The sequence below is a fragment of the Amblyraja radiata genome, chromosome 8, assembly GCF_010909765.2.
Source record: "Amblyraja radiata isolate CabotCenter1 chromosome 8, sAmbRad1.1.pri, whole genome shotgun sequence".
NCBI lineage: Eukaryota > Metazoa > Chordata > Chondrichthyes > Rajiformes > Rajidae > Amblyraja > Amblyraja radiata.
The window spans coordinates 50144009-50164947 of NC_045963.1; the positions used below are offsets into that span (position 1 = coordinate 50144009).

Genomic DNA, 20939 nt, shown 5'->3' on the forward strand with positions numbered 1-20939 from the left:
TTATTAACCTATCAACCAGATGGGATCATCAGCAGCTTATCACCACAATAACCCTGATCTCATTCTATCAGGATATTCCTGTCCCACCCATTCTTCTTCCACCCTCCCTATAACTTGAAACTAACTTGCTTTCAGTCTTCCCACATTCTAATGAGGGTCTTCAACCTGAAACATTAACTCTATTTCTTTTTCCACAGATGTTGCTTGGCCTTATGAGCATTCTTGAATTTTCTGTTTTAGTACAATTTACCTGCTGTATAACTTGGGCTCAATTTCATTACCCTTCCTCCATCTTTTCACTCTATCTGCAGCCATTAACATCAAGGTTTTTCCTAATTTCTTCTGATATCCCTCCTATTACATTATCGTTTACCCTGTAGCAGCAAAAACATTTTCTGCATTAATTACTATGTTCAAACCAAAGATACTATCTTTGGTCCAAACCCACACAGTTACCCATGGATTACTTATTTTGGAGAAAACATTCACATTCTGGTGTAGCGGCACCTAGTGGTGGCCTTGTTAATATCGAATCCTCGCGATTGGCTGGCGCGGTCACATAAGCGCAGGAGCTTTTTCGCGGGGCTTTTCGGTAACCGTTCATTCTAGCACCACACGAATAGAATAAGCATTGTTAAAATTTGGCTGTCTATCTCGACTCCGGTGACTACATTATTTTCGTTTTAAAATAAATAATTTTGTACACCCTAACATCTCGACTCGCCAAACTGGTACACTTTTCTCCCCACAATAATTCCTGCAATTGCAAGGGTACCACCTTTGCACCTTAAATCTTTTATTTTAATCAAACTTCTACCCTTAGTTTTAATTTATATTTCAAATTTCTGTGCCGCTCAAAAAAATGACCGATGCATACAGTAATAAAATTATATGTGGAGAACTAGAAGGAAAATAGCATTTCCTATTTTACTATGCATGAAATATATTAGATAATAAATTTGATAATGATTTCATATTGTCTACAGAATGGGAATATACTGCTATAATTTTGTTCATCTTAGAATGTGGGACTGTTGTATTAAATTCCCCTCCCCCATTTGGAATACTGGTCTGAACTATACTAGCTAATAAGGTCTCAGCCTGGCTAAAAGAGATAATCTAAGATTAAATTGGCATTGGGCTGCCACGTCTGTCTTCTACCCCTGGATGTGGAGAGAAAATAATATTCAATAAGAGTCCCCTTTGAATTCCCCCTATCAGGAGCAGCTTCCTACTGGATAGTATGTGGTCAGGCTCCATAAAGCAATACCTCGAGGATCACTGTCCATGCTCAGATAAAGAATTACTATTTGTGCAAGGCATGAGACGGCTGCTGTGGTTTGGGTATCATATTGTCGCATGATCTGCCACCTTCAGGAGAGAAAGTGTAAAACAGCGGTTTTATGTAAGAGGTACGGACCAATTGAATGTCTATTGGTTTACTTGTTTTGTCCAACCCTACTTCACAGTCAACAGTATTGTCTGAAACAGATTTAAATATGTTCTTCATAACTCTACTATTCAATAAAATTAGTCTGTTAAGTTGTGCTCCCAATTTTAACTTCATGAGCTATTGCACTTAAAAAATGTACCCTTTTTCAAACAGAAATTAAAATCCAAAACTGATTGTGAAGAATCTCAAGGTTATAAAAGACTAATTTTAGAAAACACAAATAGGTGATGCTCAATATTATTTTAAAGGCCTAAGTGGCAAAAAATAAATAATATAAAATAAATTGGAAAATAAATTTTGGTCCAATATGTTAATGTCCAAATTCTAACATCCAACAATAAATTTGAGAACAAGCTAACTGTTTGTGGTTTTGAGCTTCTGGGAAACCATGAGTTTAAGTAGATTTAATATCAATCATTCAAAACAGCGAGGATGCAGGAAGGATATACAGAACTGTGTGCAGTGCCCTGTATAATGTTTGGGACAAAGACCCATCATTTATTTATTTGCTCTGTACTCCACAATTTGAGGTTTGTAATAGAAAAAAATCACATGTGGTTAAATTGCACATTGTCAGATTTTAATAAAGACCATTTTTATACATTTCGGTTTCACCATGTAGAAATTACAGCTGTGTTTATACATAGTCCCCCCCATTTCAGGCCACAATAATGTTTGGGACATATGGCTTCACAGGTGTTTGTAATTGCTCAGGTGTGTTTAATTGCCTCCTTAATGCGGGTATCGGAGAGCTCTCAGCACTAAGTCTTTCCTCCAGTCTTTCCATCACCTTTGGAAACTTTTATTGCTGTTTATCAACATGAGGACGAAAGTTGTGCCAATGGAAGTCAAAGAAGCCATTATGAGACTGAGAAACAAGAATAAATTTGTTAGATACATCAGCCAAACCTTAGGCTTACCAAAATCAACTGTTTGGAACATCATTAAGAAGAAAGAGAGCACTGGTGAGTTTACTAATCTCAAAGGGACTGGAAGGCCAAGGAAGACCTCCACAGCTGATGACAGAAGAATTCTCTCCATAATAAAGAAAAATCCCCAAACATCTGTCGAACAGATCAGAAACACTCTTCAGGAGTCAGGTGTGGATTTGTCAATGACCACTGTCCGCAGAAGACTTCATGAACCAAAATACAGAGGCTACAGTGCAAGATGTAAACCACTGGTTAGCCGCAAAAATAGGATGGCCAAGTTTTGGGCCTGTCCCACTTAGGCGACTGCCAGGGACTAGTTTTAATGGAAATCGCCTACGACACCTGGCGTCAAACTACAACATCCTACGACAACTTACGAGAGCAAAAATTGTCTCCACTGTCTCCGAAAGTTTTTCAACTTGTTGAAAATTTTGCGGCAGTCGCCTGCAGTTGCCCAAAAAAAATCGCATAAGTGGGAAAGGCCCATTACAGTTTGCCAAGGAGTACTTAAAAGGGCAACCACAGTTCTGGAAAAAGATCTTGTGGACAGATGAGACGAAGATTAACATATCAGAGTGATGGCAAGAGCAAGGTATGGAGGAGAGAAGGAACTGCCCAAGATCCATAGCATACCACCTAATCTGTGAAACACGGGTGGGGGTGTTATGGCCTGGGCATGTATGGCTGCTGAAGGTACTGGCTCACTTATCTTTATTCATGATACAACTGCTGATGGTAGTAGCATAATTAATTCTGAAGTGTATAGACACATCCTATCTGCTCAAGTTCAAACAAATCTCAAAACTCATTGGCCAGAGGTTCATTCTACAGCAAGACAATGATCCCAAACATACTGCTAAAGCAACAAAGGAGTTTTTTAAAGCTAAAAGATGGTAAATTCTTGAGTGCCAAGTCAATCACCCAATCTGAATCCAATTGAGCATGCCATTTATATGCTGACGAGAAAACTGAAGGGGCCTAGCTCCCAAAACAAGCATAAGCTAAAGATGGCTGCAACACAGGCCTGGCAGACCATTACCAGATAAGACACCCAGCAACTGGTGATGTCCATGAATCGCAGACTTCAAGCAGTCATTGCATGTAAAGGATATGCAACAATATGCTAAACATGACTACTTTCATTTACATTACATTGTTGTGTCCCAAAAACTATGGTTTTCTGAAATGGAGGAACTATGTATAAACATTGCTGTAATTTCTACATGGTGAAACCAAAATGTGTAAAAATTACCTTTATTAAAATCTGACAATGTGCACTTTAACCACGTGATTTTTTCTATTACAAATCTCAAATTGTGGAGTACAGAGGCAAATAAATAAATGATGGGTCTTTGTCCCAAACATTATGGAGGACACTGTATTTTCATTTTACAAAAATGATCAGTAATAATTATGAATTTCTGATGCAATGAACAGACATGACCAGAGGAGTGAGCAGTGTCAGCTGCCGCATTTAGAATGCTCTCTTGAAACTTAAAGCAATAAACATCTCATACAGCACAATTCCCATCAAGGATTAAAAGCTTTTGAAAGTAATGCTTAGGAATTATAATTGCAATGGTGATTTTTGTTTGCTCAGAATTTCCATTACATTTGTACAAATTGGATTCCAGGCATCCAGGAAGAAAAGCAACGACCACCCGTCCTCTCCTATCAACACTATTTTAAAGCATCCTTAATCATTTGCAAATTCGTTAGTGGATGAGTAGGAACTGAACTGTGTTGCTTTACTCAAATAATGTAAGAAATCCGAGACCCAAGAAAGTCCTTTCTGACCAAAGGAGCGAGCAGAGTCGGGTGGAGAGTCAATCTATTATCTGGTGAGTCACTGAGATATACTACTGGTTGTCTATGCCAATGAAAGACATTGTGGCCATTTCCTTTGCTTCTGACTCTTTTTATCAGCCATCTCCTGCTCCATTTTAGATGCTTCAAAGGTTTTCTACTCAAGGAAAAGTTTTCAGTTGTCTACTCTGAAAACTGAAAACAGCATTGTATCAGACCAACTTGTAGCTCAAGAGGGTGAAAGGCTACTCTCTGAATGCCTGTCTCCAGACTTGTTACACTTCCAGTCTTCACAGCCAATCATGTTTTCATCAGAACCTGGAGCTATTTCCAGCATTATGGAGAAAAGTAAAGTTATTAATGTCTGGAATGGTCTAGAGATGCACTCCAGGGCATGTGTCACACTTCATCATCACCTGGAGGGTCCTGCATAATTCTGTCTACATACAGACTGAGACATTGGCCATGAAACCACACTGTGAAGAGGAGGAGCAGGAAGCACAGATGGACAATCAAGGGAGGAGGTGATAATGAAAGGCCTTCCCTGGATGTGCATTAAGGATATGGTATGCTCACTTTGAGCCAATTAATATCAAATGTGACTCACAGAAAAAGAGAGACGGTGCCAGGAGGCAGAATGACCTGGACCATGTACGGTTTGGGTGATAAGTGACAAATTACTTTTATCTCTAACAATAAATAATCCAACCACCTGAAAGTGATGAAGGATCTTCAACCAGAAACAATAGGTCTGTTTCTCTTCCCAAACATATGGCCTGACCTGTTGATTATTTCCAGTATTTTGTGTCTTAATTAACTACTTCTTCTTTACACTTGTGGCATTACCATTGGAAAATCCCCATCATCAACATAATGGGGCTGCTATTAACCAGAAATATAACTAGACCAGATACTAAATATCAATGACTGCAACAGCACACTTGAGGCACATTTGAGCATCATTTTGCAGTAAGTATCAGTTGCCGGGGCTAATTAGCTTACAGGCAACAGGAAGGGTCTGGGTAGAATTGTGGTGGTAGGACCACAAATGCTGTCATCCTGAGAGTTATAGAGACATGCAATTCAGTGACAGGTCCTCTGCCCAGCGCTGAGCATCAAGCTCTTACTCATTCTAACCCTAATTCCATGTATTTGTCTCACTCCATTAACTCTTCCCAGATTCTGCCACTCATCTACACACTGCTTGCATGTTTTTGGAAAGTAGGTGGAAACCAGAGCACCCAGACAAAAGTCATGCTTTCATCGAGGGAATGTGCAAATTTCCGACAAAAAACATTGAACCAACAGCTTTGGAGTTAAGATATCAGCTCGACCAGATGCATCACTGTGTCAAAGGGAGGCAGCTGATTCATGCCCCAAGGTTAGTTCAGGCTTGTTACTGCAATCATAATAATGAAGCATGTGCACACATTTCAAGTGCTTACTGCATCCTTTCAAACAGGTGTAGGTTACCCACACACCACGATTCCACTGCCATCCAAAGTGTATTGGAAACTGTGAACTTTCTCAAGACAACTTTAGCATTTCATCAAAGAACACAAAGTGCTAGTAATTCAATGGGTCAGGCAGCATCTTTGGATAACATAGATAAGTGATGTTTCAGGTCGGGACCTTTCTTCAGACTCCATTTCATGCCATTGTCCCATTGTAGTTGTTGGTGATATCCAAGGTAATACTAAATGATTCACTGAGTTATTTGTTTAGAACTTCATTAATACCTGAAAGAGAAAAAGATCCTTCTCAGGTTCTACCTTCTAGTCAGTTCAGTTAACATAGGAATTGATTTCCTCAGTTAAAAAATGTGAAACTAAAATTATCACACAGTGGGTGAGATCTATGAGAATGGCTAATGTGATGGTTAGCTCTTTATATGATGGAAATCACCAGTACAAAAGGTAGTATTTGAAAGGGAGGCACTTTATTCAGTATACTCTTATCTGAGTGATTTCAACAAGTAAGAATGACTAACTGAGAACAAGTTATATAACTGGTGTAAGGGACGGAATAAGATGGAAGATTAGCAGGTGGAATCCACTGATAGATTCGAAGAATAGTATGTGTTGATAAAACTTGAACATTTGTCTTTATGGTAAAAAACCATGGAGCAAAGTGCATTTTTAGTCACTGAGTAAGCTTTGATTGCTGAAATTATGGGAAGTTAAATTTAACGTTAAGGATTATAAAACTTTGCGCACATTTCAAAAATATGAACTAAATTAGAAAAGGGTTGTGAAATATATGATGTCAATATAAAAACCTATCATAATCATGAATGTCCTTTGATATTTTCATAGAAATAAGTAAAAAACTATTTTAGAGTGAGACTTCTGTTCGGAATGCTTTGAGAGACAGGTAGTAAAAGTGAACTCACCTTGATTGTTTACAGCTAAATGTCATGACAAGAGGCAGGAATCAGGGAAATTAGCATTAAAAGCCTGAATGGCCTTCTCCATCCTCAAGTTTTCTTGTCTTGGTTGCTTAAGTTTTCATCTATTTTTGGTCTGCTGCAAAAAAAAGTGGAGAATTGGTAAACAGTAATTGTAATAGACAATATCGGGTTACATGAATGAGAGTGAACTGAACAGTCTTCATAGCAAAAAAAGATCTTCCAGAGTATTGAACTCATCTAGTTAATGGAAATGTTCTACAATTTTACCCATTTTTTAAAATATATTCAGTTGTTTGAAATTAGCTGTATACAGTAGTATTTGGAATGTAGACCTTAAGGGCTGGTCAGCCTTCCAACTTTAGTTTGTGCTGTACTGTTCTATGTTTAGTCTCATGTTGCGCTTAAGGCAAATGCCTCCATTCTTCTGCACTTTCTAATTCCTTTTAAGTGGAGAGTTGTGAAGATAGCCAGTGTAGTATTTTACGTTTCTCTACTTTTCATTTCAGTAGGTATATAGCTAATATGCCTGCCATCTGTTTCGACTCTGGGCAGTGATCCATCAAAAATATCTTTGGAAGAAAAAAAGAACAAACATTCTAGTTCTGTTTCATACTATGTAGCCACATCAGGGTAACGTTTTCAATAACCATCACAAATCAGGTTCAGTTTAGAAGCAGGGACATTTTTTTCAACACCATTTCTTTTTCTTTTTGTACTTCTGAGGTGAACTAGGAGTTGTTGTTTTACCTCAATCTTCTTTGAAATGCATGTATCACGAGAATTTAAAGCTCATTATCCTAGAATGTAGTTCCAGAATCACATGCGAATACTTTTGAACAATTATCTAATCCTGCTTCTATATTCCTTACACTTTGCAATTTATATTTGCTTTTAATTGCCATGATTTGTTTTGTATTTGTCAGTAACAGAAACATTTTAAATGATCTCAAGCATTTGTGATCTCAACCAACAATTGGTCCCTTGAAAATAATCTGCCTGAATTTTGGTTTACTGCATTCTGTGTTTTCTTTTTTCATTTACCCACCAATTCATGTTTCCTGCTCTCCCACAAAAAGAGGCTGTATAACCCTGAAGGTTATAGGGTATTTGTCAAATAAATAGTAAAAATAAAGCTGGTCATTTGAGGCACTTATGTTCCAGTGATTGGGAGTAGAAGGATGCTTAAATATTTGCTGAATCCAATTTCAATTATAGAAAATGAATTTCCCCTCTCTACCCCATTCCGCCCCCCCCCCCCCCCCCCCCCGCCCCACACCACCACCACACGACCATAAACATGAAATGAGTTAATGTACTAATGTAAATCCTTGACCATTTACAACAGAAAACCTCAAGAAAAAGTTCAACGACACTTCTCCAGTCATAAAAAAGCAAGATTAGTGAATGAAAATGCCTTGCTGTGGTGGTTGGAAAAATTATTCTGAGTTTTGTGGAAGTGGTGAGTTGTTCTTTTTATGTTAAAGCTGTTCTGCCTTTTTGTTATCCTGTCCTCGGTGCATTTTTTTTTCTTTTCAATGAGCAAGGCTGTCATATAAGTTCCCAAGTATAGTTATTCAAATCAGTTTTGTATACACAAATAACCATTGAATTGCCTTAACTAAGGAATAATTATATATCTGGAGGAAATTTAACAGCTATCTCTCAACAACAATGTTGAGAATAAGATAACATATTATCGTCTAGAATAGCCAAAAGTGCTGGAGAAACTCAGTGGGTAAGGCAGCATCTATGGAGAGAAGGAATAGGCAGCGTTTCGGGTCGAGACCCTTCTTCAGACTGATGTAGAGGGGGGGGCGGGAAAAAGAAAGGAAGTGGCGGAGACAGTAGACTTGTGGGAGAGCTGGGAAGGGGAGGGGAAGGAGGGGGAAAGCAAGGACTATCTGAAATTGGAGAAGTCAATGTTCATACCGCTGGGGTGTAAACTACCCAAGCGAAATATGAGGTGCTGTTCCTCCAATTTGCGCAGGGCCTCACCCTGGCAATGGAGGAGGCCCAGGACAGAAAGGTCAAATTCGGAATGGGAGGGGGAGTTGGTGCTGAGCCACCGGGAGATCAGGTTGGTTATTGCAAACTGAGCGGAGGTGTTGGGCAAACGATCGGCAAGCTTGTGCTTGGTCTCACCGATGCAGAGATGTTGACACCTGGAACAGCAGATGCAGTAGATGAGGTTGGAGGAGGTGCAGGTGAACCTCTGCCTCACCTGGAAAGACTGCTTGGGTCCTTGGATGGAGTCGAGGGGGGAGGTAAAGCGACAAGTGTAGCATTTCCTACGGTTGCAAGAGAAAGTACCCTGGGAGGGAGTGGTTTGGGTGGGAAGGGACGAGTTGACCAGGGAGTTAGGGAGGGAATGGTCTCTGCAGAAAGCAGAAAGGGGAGGTGATGGGAAGATGTTGCCAGTGGTGGGATCCCGTTGGAGGTGGCGAAAATGTCGGAGGATCATTTGTTGTACGCGACGGCTGATAGGGTGGAAGGTGAGGACAAGGGGGACTCTGCCCTTGTTACGAGTAGGGGGATGGGGAGTGAGAGCGGAGCTGCGGGATATAGAGGAGACCCTGTCGTCTCCACTATATTATCGTCCAAATTATTTTAAACGGGGAAAATTTGATATTTTTGTTGAAATATTTATAATTTAGACAATATTTACAATCGTCAAAGTGACCATAAATATCCTCATGCCCATTGTTATTTTCACAAGCTAAATATCGTTATATTCGATTTGAAATAAAAAAGATATATAATTGATAAGTTCAAAAGTCATAGGAACATAATTAGGCTATTCGGCCCATCAAGTCTGCTCTGCCATTTAATCACGGCTGATTTATCTTTCCCTCGGAACCCCATTCTCCTGCCTTCTCCCCATAACTTTTGACACCCGTACTATCAAGAACCTGCCACTCTCCACTTTAAAAATAGCCAAAGATATTTTATGTCAAGATATTATACCTAAAGATAAATATCCAAAGACGTGCTCCACTGCCATCTGAGGCAATGAATTTCACAGATTCACTGCCCTCTGGCTAAGGAAGTGCCTTCTCTTCTCCTTTCTAAAGGTACATCCAAAATGAAATAAAATTGTGTCCAAAACAAAAACAAATCCTCATTTGATTAGTTTGTGGTTATTGGAAATGATAAAATTCTAAACATCTGAATCAATTAAGCTAGAAAGTGTGCAGAAAATATTTACCAAAATATTACCAGAACTCAAGGGCTTAAGTTATAAGGAGCGGCTGGATTAGCTGGGACTTTTTCCCTGGAGCATGGGAGGCTGAGGATGAACTCAAAGTAAATTAAATTATGAGAGATATGGATAGGTGAATGATCACAGTCTTATTCCCATGAACCATTGTACTACCTTCTACAGTTTCCTCTGGCAGCTTGTTCCATTTTTACACCACTCTCTGATTGAAGAAATTGCTCCTCAGGTCACTTAATTCTGAGGACCCCAGTTCTGGAGGGTATAGGTTTAAGGTGAAAGAGGAAAGATTTAAGAGACCCGAGGGGCAATTTCTTCAAACAGAGAGTGGTGCATATATGGAACAAGGAAACTGTAAAGGTAAGTACAATGCTGATGTTTGAGATATATAGACAGGCACATAGATAGGGAAGATTTGCAGGGATAAGGCCAAATGCAGGAAAATGGGACTAACTGAGCTATAAAATAAGTTGGGTAGAAGGGCTTATTTCTGTGCTGTATGACTATGACCTAGTTTCGACCTTTGAACTACTTCAAATATACTTTAAATTGTATGTACTACTTACCTTTATTCATCTGTTTGTAAATCTCTACCTAGAACTTACAATTTATGTATGTGTTCATGTAGTTTGTTTATTATATTACTGTTGATTATTCCTTTGTAACTAAATTCAATAATTTATGTAATGTGTAGACTGGTACATGAAAAGGAACGGCTATGGCGACATAAAATTCCCACACATTCCTTATTGTCTCTTAGAGGTAAATCCCTCCATCCTTGACTAGTTTGGACTACATGGCAAGGTTACCTCAATGATATTGAGGAAAGATTGTTACTAACATTTGCAGATTGCCTGCAACCTTGAAACAATTAATCTTTTAAAAATAGTTGAATGGCCATATTTCTCTTTTGATCATTTTCAGTCCATTAAAGTAAAAAGTCCAAACACGAAGCATAGTTCGACACAACAGGCCATTAAATTGCCTTTGTCAGTTTCCAGTGGTGGAATTCACACTGCTCATTTTCCATGTAAATCCTTCCCTTGCGAAATAAACCAATGAAATGGTACCAGAAGGTATGGTTATCCTTGACTTAATAGCTCTATCTTAATAATACAAAAGCTTTATTAACACTATGGCCAGTTAATTTAGCCCTCATCCTTCTTGCTTTGTACTGTGGATGTTGGGCTGGCTCCATCTTGCAACAGCATTCCCCTGATTTTTCTTGCTGGAAAGTGAAAGGGCACAGTGTCGATTCTTGGCATCACCAGCCAAGAATGGCAGCCGGGCAGGTCAGATTTTGGAAGTGAAACACAGAATATGGCCTAGTATATGCTAAGCAAAATGCAGAAATGGAAGGGGAATAACTTCACTAGGAATTGTGAGATGAAGATAGGGCTGAAATTCACCTCAATACAAATCAAATTCTGGCCATTGATTGTGTCCTGTGATGCTGTTCACATGATATGTATGTTTACAGTCACCACCACACTTAAGGGATAAAGCAGATTAGAAGTTTAGTCATTTTAAAATGTTTTATTTGGAGTGCAGAAATGCTTTCATAGTAAATAAGGCACAGCTAAAAGCATCACAGCACAATTATCAGGATATATTGATCACCACATCCCTGACTCCTTTCTTTATGTTCAAGGGTTTAACTATACTTTATGTGCCCTGAAACTGCCCAACAACGTCCAGAATGGCAAACTGAGGAAAATACTGGATATTGCCGCACAAAACAAACTTGGGCTGTGTAGTATCTATAGACCTGAGAAACTAAGCAAATGTTGATCACTAAGACCAGGGATTTTGTGCACAGATAAGTTTGGCACAAATGGAAAGACAGCACAGTTGGCACAAATGGCACAGCTGGCATCAATGGCACTGATGCACAGCTAGTACCTTTGGCACAATTGACAGTGTCAGTGTAGTTGGCACAGCATGAACAGCTGGCACAGAAGTATTACAGCTGGCAATATTGGCATAGTGCATCTTTCTCCCCCCATCAATTCTTATACAACTTTGGTAGGTTTAACTGCATATTGTTAGTATCTTGCATTAAATAAACTTCTATTTAGTTTACCAATTCTAGTCTTCCAAAAAATAAAAAATATTTATCTGGGACTTCAAGCTGACAAATTGAGTGAAAAAAGTTCAAAATACCCTACTATGACAATGTCATCTGGCTGGAGTAGCATATTCAATGCATCAACTTTGTATTTGGTGCTACTTTAAAAAAAAAAGTCATATTCAATATTATGCAAATTCAAACCATAGATAAATTATTAATGTAGCCAATCAATTGGTTCACAAAAATCTCCATTCTTCCCGCAAAAATAATATTGCATGACATTTCTGTTAAGCAGGCGAGAGAATGAAAATGTTCAACTAGTACCATCTAATAGGAACTGAAAGTAAAAGAGATTGCTGGACGCCAAGCTTGCGTTGCAAAATAAATACCATTGCAATTTTTCATTGGCCTGAAATTGACTCTGCATTATTATAGCAAATAGCAAGTGCAGATCCACAACACAAGCAGTTGACAATGAAATTTTAGGTCACGAGTCGAAAACCAACATCTGCCTGTCCTGTAGGCTAAACTGTGTAAGTTTTGTTGGTTCCCAGCTGGACTCATCCAATAGATTACTATTTTGAGAGAGGAACACAAAAGCTGGTCATTAGGCCCTCTCTGCTATTGCCTGTCAATCCTGAATGACATTGACAGCGGCTACGGTGAAATCAACAGCCCGGAATAACTAGTTATTTGAATTTAGTTGCCTTAATTTCGTAAATTTTTCTTTTATATTTCAGCCATACACGAAACGATGTACCATGTAATAGATTTTTTTTGTTATTTAGATTGAGGCAACTGGTAGCATCCAGATTTAGCCGTGCCTCCTGCAGCCCAGTAACAGTAATATCAGAACAACATCGGCAGCAGTCACAGACGCCTTACAGCCGAAGTAGCTGTGCACTGCCAGTTGGAGAACACATGCTGGCGATTAACTGAAAAAGTCGGAAAATGTGGACAGAATCTTGACATTCTTTTTAATTCGGCAAAAGAAACGCGGGTTGCAAGTATGCAGCAGCGGGATGACCCCTTTGCAACATCTGCAGACGTGACTCTGCTTCGTCACGTCCTCCCGTTTCTATAGTGATTTTATTATTCTGCAGTTTTCTCAAAATTTATGCTCTTCATGGTCGAAAACAGTTGCGCGTAATTGCACATCAACTTTAAAAAAAAAAAAGTTTTGACTATTGTACCAGTCGAGAGATCATTTTCGAATTAAACTTCCGCTTCTGCATATCTCCAGACAACCTGCATTCGCCACATGAAAGCTCTCCGGCAAAAGGCGAACGATGGTAACTCTGAATTGGCGAGGATTCAAACTTAAGACTCTGCTCTGGTGCCCTCTGACTACAACTCCCGAGATGCATTCCATCCTCCCCACCGAAGACACGCAAATTCCCCCTTTTGCTGGCTCACGGTTACTCCGAAATAACCTACCCTGAAAGCGGAAGCGCCGCCCACTTTACGATCCGATTGGCTCGCGGGATCCCGGACTTTCTTTTTCAGAAGGTTGCCGGCCGATTCCCGGCGTCTTTTGTGGTCGGCAAAGACTTCAATGAAGATATGATGTCACTCACACTTCCTCCGTCAAGGTAGGTAGAGAGCACGGAATAGCAACAGCTCTCCAACATCTGGCCGCACTTATCTCCTGTGTGTGTCTAGCTCTCTCATGAAGTCCTGAAAGTCATTGGTTGCCTCCTCCTCCCCCTCCCACCTACTTGCACTCACTGTTCTCGAGGCAGAAAAGTGCCCCCCTCCCCACTTTAATTTTGCTTCCTGTGAGTATCTCAGAGAATCAAATCCTCATGGATTTCCTCTTCAACTACTCCGGTTACCAAGGGGAGGAGGGCAAAAAGGGGGAGGGAGAAGCCGTGTTGCCAGGAGCGGCGCGGAGTTACACTGTTTCAAAATGTTACTCTTTTCCCTCTCAGTTGTTGCGACGCGTTGTTGCTGGTAACCGTTCACGCGCTGGCGGTGGAATGGGAGCCCAGATCGTTCCACCGGACCGGCGAGGCGGCGGCTAAAGCCTGTTATTACTTTTCTCTCTGGGTGTTGTGGTTTGTCTGCCGTCACCATGCATTGAGGATCGCTGCTGCAGCACATTTAACAGGTCGCCCTGTAGCGTTTTTTTTTCACAGTGCTCTGCGGCCGCAGTTTATTTGTGTCATTTCAAGTGAAGTGGATATTTTTGGCAACAAAAGAAAATAAAGGGGAAGGAGGGGTGTGAGGGGAAGACACGGTGATGTACTTTATTTTATTTTATTTTATTTGAGGGGGTATTTTTTTGCCTTTTGTAACAGATAATGAATTCAAACGTGAGATTGGTGGCAGCAGTAGCAAACACGACACGAGTAACATATGGCATTAAAAAGCAGCACAGCTGGAGGTAGCATTTCCATTTGAAGTGATGTCAGAGCAGCTGACAGTCTGGCATTGCTAGGTTTTTTTGTGTGATCTTGCTCCGTGTGCCGGTATCATTCCTCTTCAGTCTGCTTTTTTAAACTTGACAGACCAGAGTCACAAAGATTTAGCGCACCATTGAAGGTGTTCTTTTGGGGACTGATCAAGAGAAGTTGTTCTGTTTATATTCCTTTGGCAGGTAGGGGGGATTTTTAAAATCGTTTTGTAAATGCTGCTAGAAATTCTGTATGTTAATATTTGTTTTTATTTTATTTTGACTTGACAGATTATTGCTATTAGAACAAGCTATTTTTTTTCTTTAGAGTTTGCGGTAATAGTGACTAATTTGGGATTCGCAGATTGCGACGCGTGGAATTGCCCAGACAGCTGTAATCGCACTCCATTCTTTAATCTCTTTATCTGGGCAGCAGCTGCCATATGGCCATAGTCATCTGTATCAGATGTTTATAAGCTTCGTTTTCGTCCTGTCTCTGTCCTTTTAGGCATCTAATTTGATCAACAGTACCTTACTGACTATCATGTAATCTTTATTTTTAGCCATTTTAAGGATTAGAGATTCGGACATAGTACAGTTAATGTGATTGAGTTTGAGTCTTGTAGTTTATGTGCTTTTGCCCCTTCTGTGCACTGCTAAGGCAGCAACAAAACAATTTGTTATGACTATTTATTTATCCTTTATTAATCTTTAGCTGTAGATTTCAGGATACTTGGAGCAGGAAGGGATTGCTTTTTGCATTACTTATACTTTTAAATGTTAACAAACTTTTATCTGCTACAGGTTATGAAGACAGTATGGAGTTTCCAGACCACAGCAGACATTTGCTCCAGTGTCTGAGTGAGCAGAGGCATCAAGGTTTTCTTTGTGATTGCACTGTCTTGGTTGGAGATGCCCAGTTTCGAGCCCATCGTGCTGTGCTTGCTTCGTGCAGCATGTACTTCCATCTCTTTTACAAGGACCAGCTGGACAAAAGAGACATTGTTCATCTGAACAGTGACATTGTTACAGCCCCAGCTTTCGCTCTCCTCCTTGAATTCATGTATGAAGGGAAACTCCAGTTCAAAGACTTGCCTATTGAGGACGTACTTGCAGCTGCAAGTTACCTTCACATGTATGACATAGTGAAAGTCTGCAAAAAGAAGCTGAAAGAAAAATGTACTACAGAAGCGGACAGCACTAAGAAAGAAGAAGATGCCTCAAGCTGCTCTGATAAAGGGGAAATCTCCTCTGTGAGCAGTGCACACGTCGTGGGGGAACTACCAAGTGAGGAGGATGAAACTGAGGAGGAAAAAGTGAGTGCCACGGTGTCAAGCAAAAGGGACTTAGTTATTGAATCTGGGAGCATGTGGATGAGATTGCCCTCTGACTCAGCAGGCATCACTCAGCCTGGTGTGGAGGTTGAGACACATGCAGTAACAGCTGGAAAAACAGTGTCCAGTCCCTGCAGCTCAACAGGGCCTTTGTCCCAGAGGTCTGCCAGCTCCATTAAGGATTCAGCAGATGTTGACTGTGTGCTGGATTTGTCTGTCAAGTCCGGGCTGTCAGCAGGAGAAAACGCCAGCCACCCTTATGTCTCGCCACATGAAGACGGTGCCAGAAATAACCTGGTACAGGTTAAAGTAGAGAAAGAAGTATTTTCTGACGAGGAAGGCAGCAGCACTAATGACTTTGATATGGATCAAAGTAGCACGGCAAAAGACAGTGCAAGTACAATGAACAGAGTTCATTATGACTCACTCCATGTGTCTGCCAGAAGAGAAGCTTCTGTTTCGAGCGAGATGGACCGAGAAGATCGAGCCAGTGACGATGAGATGATAACGCCCGAAAATGATGGAGCCCAGATGGAAGGAAACATGGACAGCAGTTTGCTCCCTTACTGCTCTAATATACTTGGCTCTGCCGGCCAAATCTTCATGTGTCCTCTGTGCAACAAAGTGTTTCCAAGTCCACATATTCTGCAGATCCACCTGAGCACGCACTTTCGAGAGCAGGATGGCCTCCGTAGCAAGCCTGCCACTGATGTCAATGTGCCCACTTGCTCGCTGTGTGGGAAGACTTTTTCATGTATGTACACCTTAAAACGGCACGAGCGAACTCATTCAGGTGAAAAGCCATACACTTGCAGTCAGTGTGGGAAGAGCTTCCAGTATTCGCATAATTTGAGCCGACACGCGGTTGTTCACACCCGGGAAAAGCCACACGCGTGCAAGTGGTGTGAGCGCAGGTTCACCCAATCGGGTGACCTGTATAGACACATTCGGAAATTTCACTGTGAGCTGATAAACACACTCTCTGTTAAAACAGAGTCTCTTAACTTGCCTGCAATGCGAGACTGGACCATAGAAGACAGCTCGCAAGAACTCTGGAAATAAAATCTAACTGTGGAACATTCTGAAAATCAAGTTTCTGGTAATTTCTTCGACAGCTTTTTGGGCACTGAATTCTCTCAACAAAATAATATCTATAAATACTGTTGTTAACAACACCGTCTACAAAAATGAGATTCTGTGATTCATAATGCAACATAAGGTAAATAATAATTAACTATTAAGCTCGACACTTATTTAATAAATATTCTTATTTTACTTTTTAAATGCACCCTGCAGTTGTGGAGTGCACTGCAAAGGATGCTGCTGTATAGTACATGAGGTTTTGTTGTTGAAATTTTTAACAATGAACCACTAATTCCTTAAGGTCTTCATTAAAACTTGTTAATATTTTAATGTTGCACAATTTCTGGATATTTAAAACTTTTTTTGTACAATGCTGTAAACATAATTATTAATTTCATTTCCGTATGTGCGGGAAGGTGCATTTGCAAATTAAATGATTCTCTACCATGTTTATTCTTAACCAGAAACTTGATGTAATTTAGATTCTAAATGTATGGGATTTCCAGGCAAATTAAAATTATGTTTAAAATGTGAATTATATTACTGTATGTCTTACTGCATTGAATGGATTTTAACAAACCTAGTGGATTGTTTTTACGCTCTTAATCAGGTCTTCTGAAAGTGAATATTGAGGCGATAAGAAAATGCATGACTTTTATTGGACGTTTTGGGGTTTTCGTTTTGCAATTCTATGAACTTGGCAAAGTGTGTAACTTAAGTTTTTATTTAATTAGTGAGACAATTTTTTTTCCTGAAATGCATTTTTGCCAAGTGCAATAGCACCGTGAAAAATGCCACTGGTGTTGCACAGCAATTTAATTTTTTTTAAGTGTACTGCTATGCAGTTTCAATATGTGAAACAATTTTCCCAGTCGCATATATCTATAATATATATATATATAAAATAATATGTATATATTACATATAATGTGACCTGAATTGGTGGTTAATAGAAATCAATTGGCCATTAGGTTTGGGGGTGGGAGGGTAGGCAAGAAGGATTCATGAACCCAGTTTTGAAGAGGGGGTTTATTATATAATGTGTAACCAAGCAGCTGAAGTGGCTGCTTGATATGTGTGTGGTTTTAATGAACAACACATATGGCAAGTGTTTTGCACAGTGTTTGTTTTCCTGTCTTGCACTCGCAATAAGGTCTCTGGGAGTAGCACGGAAACGTGGCTGTTTTCCCCCTTTTTTCGTGGGTTTTATTTTTTTTACTTGATTGCCTTAACTACTGTAAACATAGCTTATTTTTGTGCACAAAGGCAATATGATTATTAATGGAAAACTAGATTGTGTATTGCTGGATTTTTTTCGAGCGGGTCATATGAGTTTTTCCTTTGGCCCTTGACATTGTTTTAAAGCTGTGAAATGGCCTCTAAGATTCTGTAATTATGCTAGTTACTTGAAGAGTTTAAATGTCTGACAAAAGTAAGTTGAAATGTAGATTTAAAAAAATGTTTAGGTAAGACAATCAGTGTCTTTAAAATGAACAGCTTCCTTGGTTCCCACGTTAGTTTTCTTTGTGGTATTTGTGAGTATGACTTACTTTTTCCTTACAGGTGATCCTTTAATAGTTCTATTTTTGTTGCTTTCCTTCCTCTTCACCCCCACTCCCCACCTCCAACCCCACAAGCCTGTAATATTCTACCTTTTTACCTGGATTTAGACTGACGTTAGCCTTGACAATCATAGTGTTTTAATTTTCAGAACAATGGGGGGAGTAAATTATAATGCTGTTTAGTTTTGTACCTTGATGTGCCGTTGGTGGAATTTTTAAATTGTGTGCTAACTGCAATAAATTATGTAAACTGGAAAAGCTTTTTGTTGTCTTTCTTTCGATTTGAAATTTATTCATTCCCTACGTATGCATCGTCAACTCCAGACTTCTGAGCACAAAATGTTCGACCGCCGAGGTTTTCTTCACCTTTATTTCTGTTGACACACCTTCACTGAACAATTCCAAGTTGTTAAAACATACAATTTGCACAGACATGTATTTCTTTACCTAAAGAAAAGTTAATTTTTGTCCAGTTACCTTATTTATAATATTAATGGTCCTTCACAAAATAGCAATAACCTGGCAAAAATTACATCCTGTATAAAGATCCTTGTTCATTAAATTGTTGTTTTTTTTTTCAATTAAACTAGATGTGAATAGATCTTGAATAGATGTGAATCAAGATGCTTGAGTCCAATGAGGGTAAATTAAATGAAGTGGTTTGACTCGGCTTTTTATTTCAGAAAAGTTTAATTAAAAGCTTTTGGAATTGTATGTTCTCTCTGGTTCAAAAAATCAACTCGCATTTGTACAGTATATTTTTCTAATTCTTGTGGATTTGTGTTGCAACAGAATTGAAAGTATCAATGGGCCACGAGTGTTGTAAGAAATAATTTGCAAATCACTAGGAAAGCTGTTTATGAATATGTCCTACTGGCTTAATATTTTAAGGATGTTCGACTGCCGAGGGGCATGTCCAGCCACCTCTATTCCATAATTTTGACAAATTGCATGCAGGCTTTTGATTTCCATCGCCCGCTAGTTCAAATCAGAAAAATAACGCGAGATAAATGAAATAATTTGAAAGTATCCAGCTACAAGATGGTTAATGGTTCTTCCTGTTTATCAATGCCTTTTTGTGATGCGCAAAGATGAAAAGGATATTTTAAAACACCTCTAACATAGGACTCTTCAAAACAATTAAAAATGCTTTATATTTAAAGTAAATGCTGTTTAAACATCTGTTCCAATTACACGTTTTGCCCTGAAACCATGGTGCAGTTTTTTTCCTCCCCTGCAAATTTAGGTCAGTGATTTGTATCTGTCTTTTGTTGGAAAAGGGAAAAAAAAACAGGCCAAAAGGGCAGCTGGTTAAACATTTGGCTGTGCCGAAGGGTACTGGGCACAACATGTTGGAGCTCTGCACTTGACCAGTTTGAATTTGTATCCACAGTTTCAAGACAAACTTTTCTTTATCTTTTTATGTTTAAAAGAAAATGAAAATAGAGTTCAAATCACACTTTCCACAGGCTTCTTTCAACAGCAAATCTTCTTAACCATGGCGTTAACGATAAACAATAAAAGGCAAAATAAACTAGTGAAAATATCGTAAATATTCATTCTTCAAGCAGAATGAAGTTATCCTGTTATGGGAAGGAATCAGACATTTTATAATAAAGCTATCCCAAAAAATTAAAAAAATTAAAAATCAATTGTTATTGACAGCAAAATTGACACCTTCAACGCTCTCAATTTTAGTTTTTAAATTTTCATTTTTTGATGAATTGTTGGATTTACTTCTTTGTATAATTCGGATGCACGGCTGGTTGTAATGTGGTTGATGAATAGAGTTCAGGTTTAATATGGATATATTGACATCTGAAGTTTTGAAAGCTGATGAGTTGTTTGCCAATGCTAATAGGAATATTACAGAAATTAATGTAACATTTTTTCTCAAATTTTCTACTGAGTATTTGCAATCGATAGTAATTAAAACACTAGAACATTATGTAAATACACAATGTCACTTCTGGATTGCAGCTTGCAACAAAAATGCAAATGGTAGCTCTTAAACATTGTGGGTGGTATATGATTATGCAAAGGCCTTTTGTATTTTCTTAATAAACAAAAAGGGAAAATGAATTGTACAAAAAATAATTTGGGAAATGAAAGCAAAAGCATTCAGGTCAGTGCCTCTTTGAGCTGCTGAGAGCGTATTCCCATGCTGGACTAGTTCTGCTTCCTGAAAATACAATCATTTAAAAATTGACCCAACATAACATTCTTGGGTGGGACTGATAAAAACTGCAAAAGACGTAATGTACTCTAAGTTTATGAATATTTTGAAGCCATCTTTATTTGGATGCTTGTGATAGGAGGGAGTAATAAACCTGTTTCCTATTATCTATTTGAGTGGGTGACATGATTCACATTGCAGGATTCATCCCACCTTGAAAGGTGTATTTATAGGTGACTCCCCATGCAGTAAATGTCAACAGTTTGGTATTTCAGAGAAACCTGAGCAGAGCTGCAAAAGTGGAAGTAAAAAACACATCATAATAGGTAGATATATGAAATATCAATCTTCTAACCTGAGTGTATAAGGAAGGAATAAAATCAAGGACATGTCAGTATTTATCGTGATGGCTTCTTGTTCTCTCAATAATTCAGTCAGAAGACTTAGATTTGATTTGGAAGAGTTTTTGTACTGGAGATTTATTTTCTTATCCTTTATGGTGT

General features: G+C 39.0%; 1 protein-coding gene and 1 long non-coding RNA gene across 5 annotated transcripts; one reads left to right on the top strand and one right to left on the bottom strand.

The window, feature by feature from the left end:
- Window positions 1-3686: 3686 nt before the first annotated feature.
- On the bottom strand, window positions 3687-13420 carry LOC116976192. Its single transcript, XR_004412891.1, has 3 exons — window positions 13324-13420; window positions 6584-6716; window positions 3687-5930 (listed from the first exon to the last, which is right to left on the bottom strand). It is a non-coding gene; the product is annotated as an uncharacterized LOC116976192 (long non-coding RNA).
- On the top strand, window positions 13361-18518 carry zbtb18 (zinc finger and BTB domain containing 18). 4 transcript variants are annotated; one of them, XM_033025855.1, is made up of 2 exons: window positions 13361-13478; window positions 15086-18518. In XM_033025855.1, the coding sequence occupies exon 2, from the start codon at window positions 15100-15102 to the stop codon at window positions 16675-16677; it is 1578 nt and encodes a 525-aa protein (XP_032881746.1). In that variant the 5' UTR covers window positions 13361-13478; window positions 15086-15099; the 3' UTR covers window positions 16678-18518. The 4 variants fall into 4 exon arrangements, with proteins under 4 accessions (XP_032881746.1, XP_032881748.1, XP_032881749.1 ...); XM_033025857.1 differs by lacking the exon at window positions 13361-13478 and adding an exon at window positions 13556-13664; XM_033025858.1 differs by lacking the exon at window positions 13361-13478 and adding an exon at window positions 13686-13996.
- The last annotated feature ends 2421 nt before the right edge of the window (window positions 18519-20939 follow it).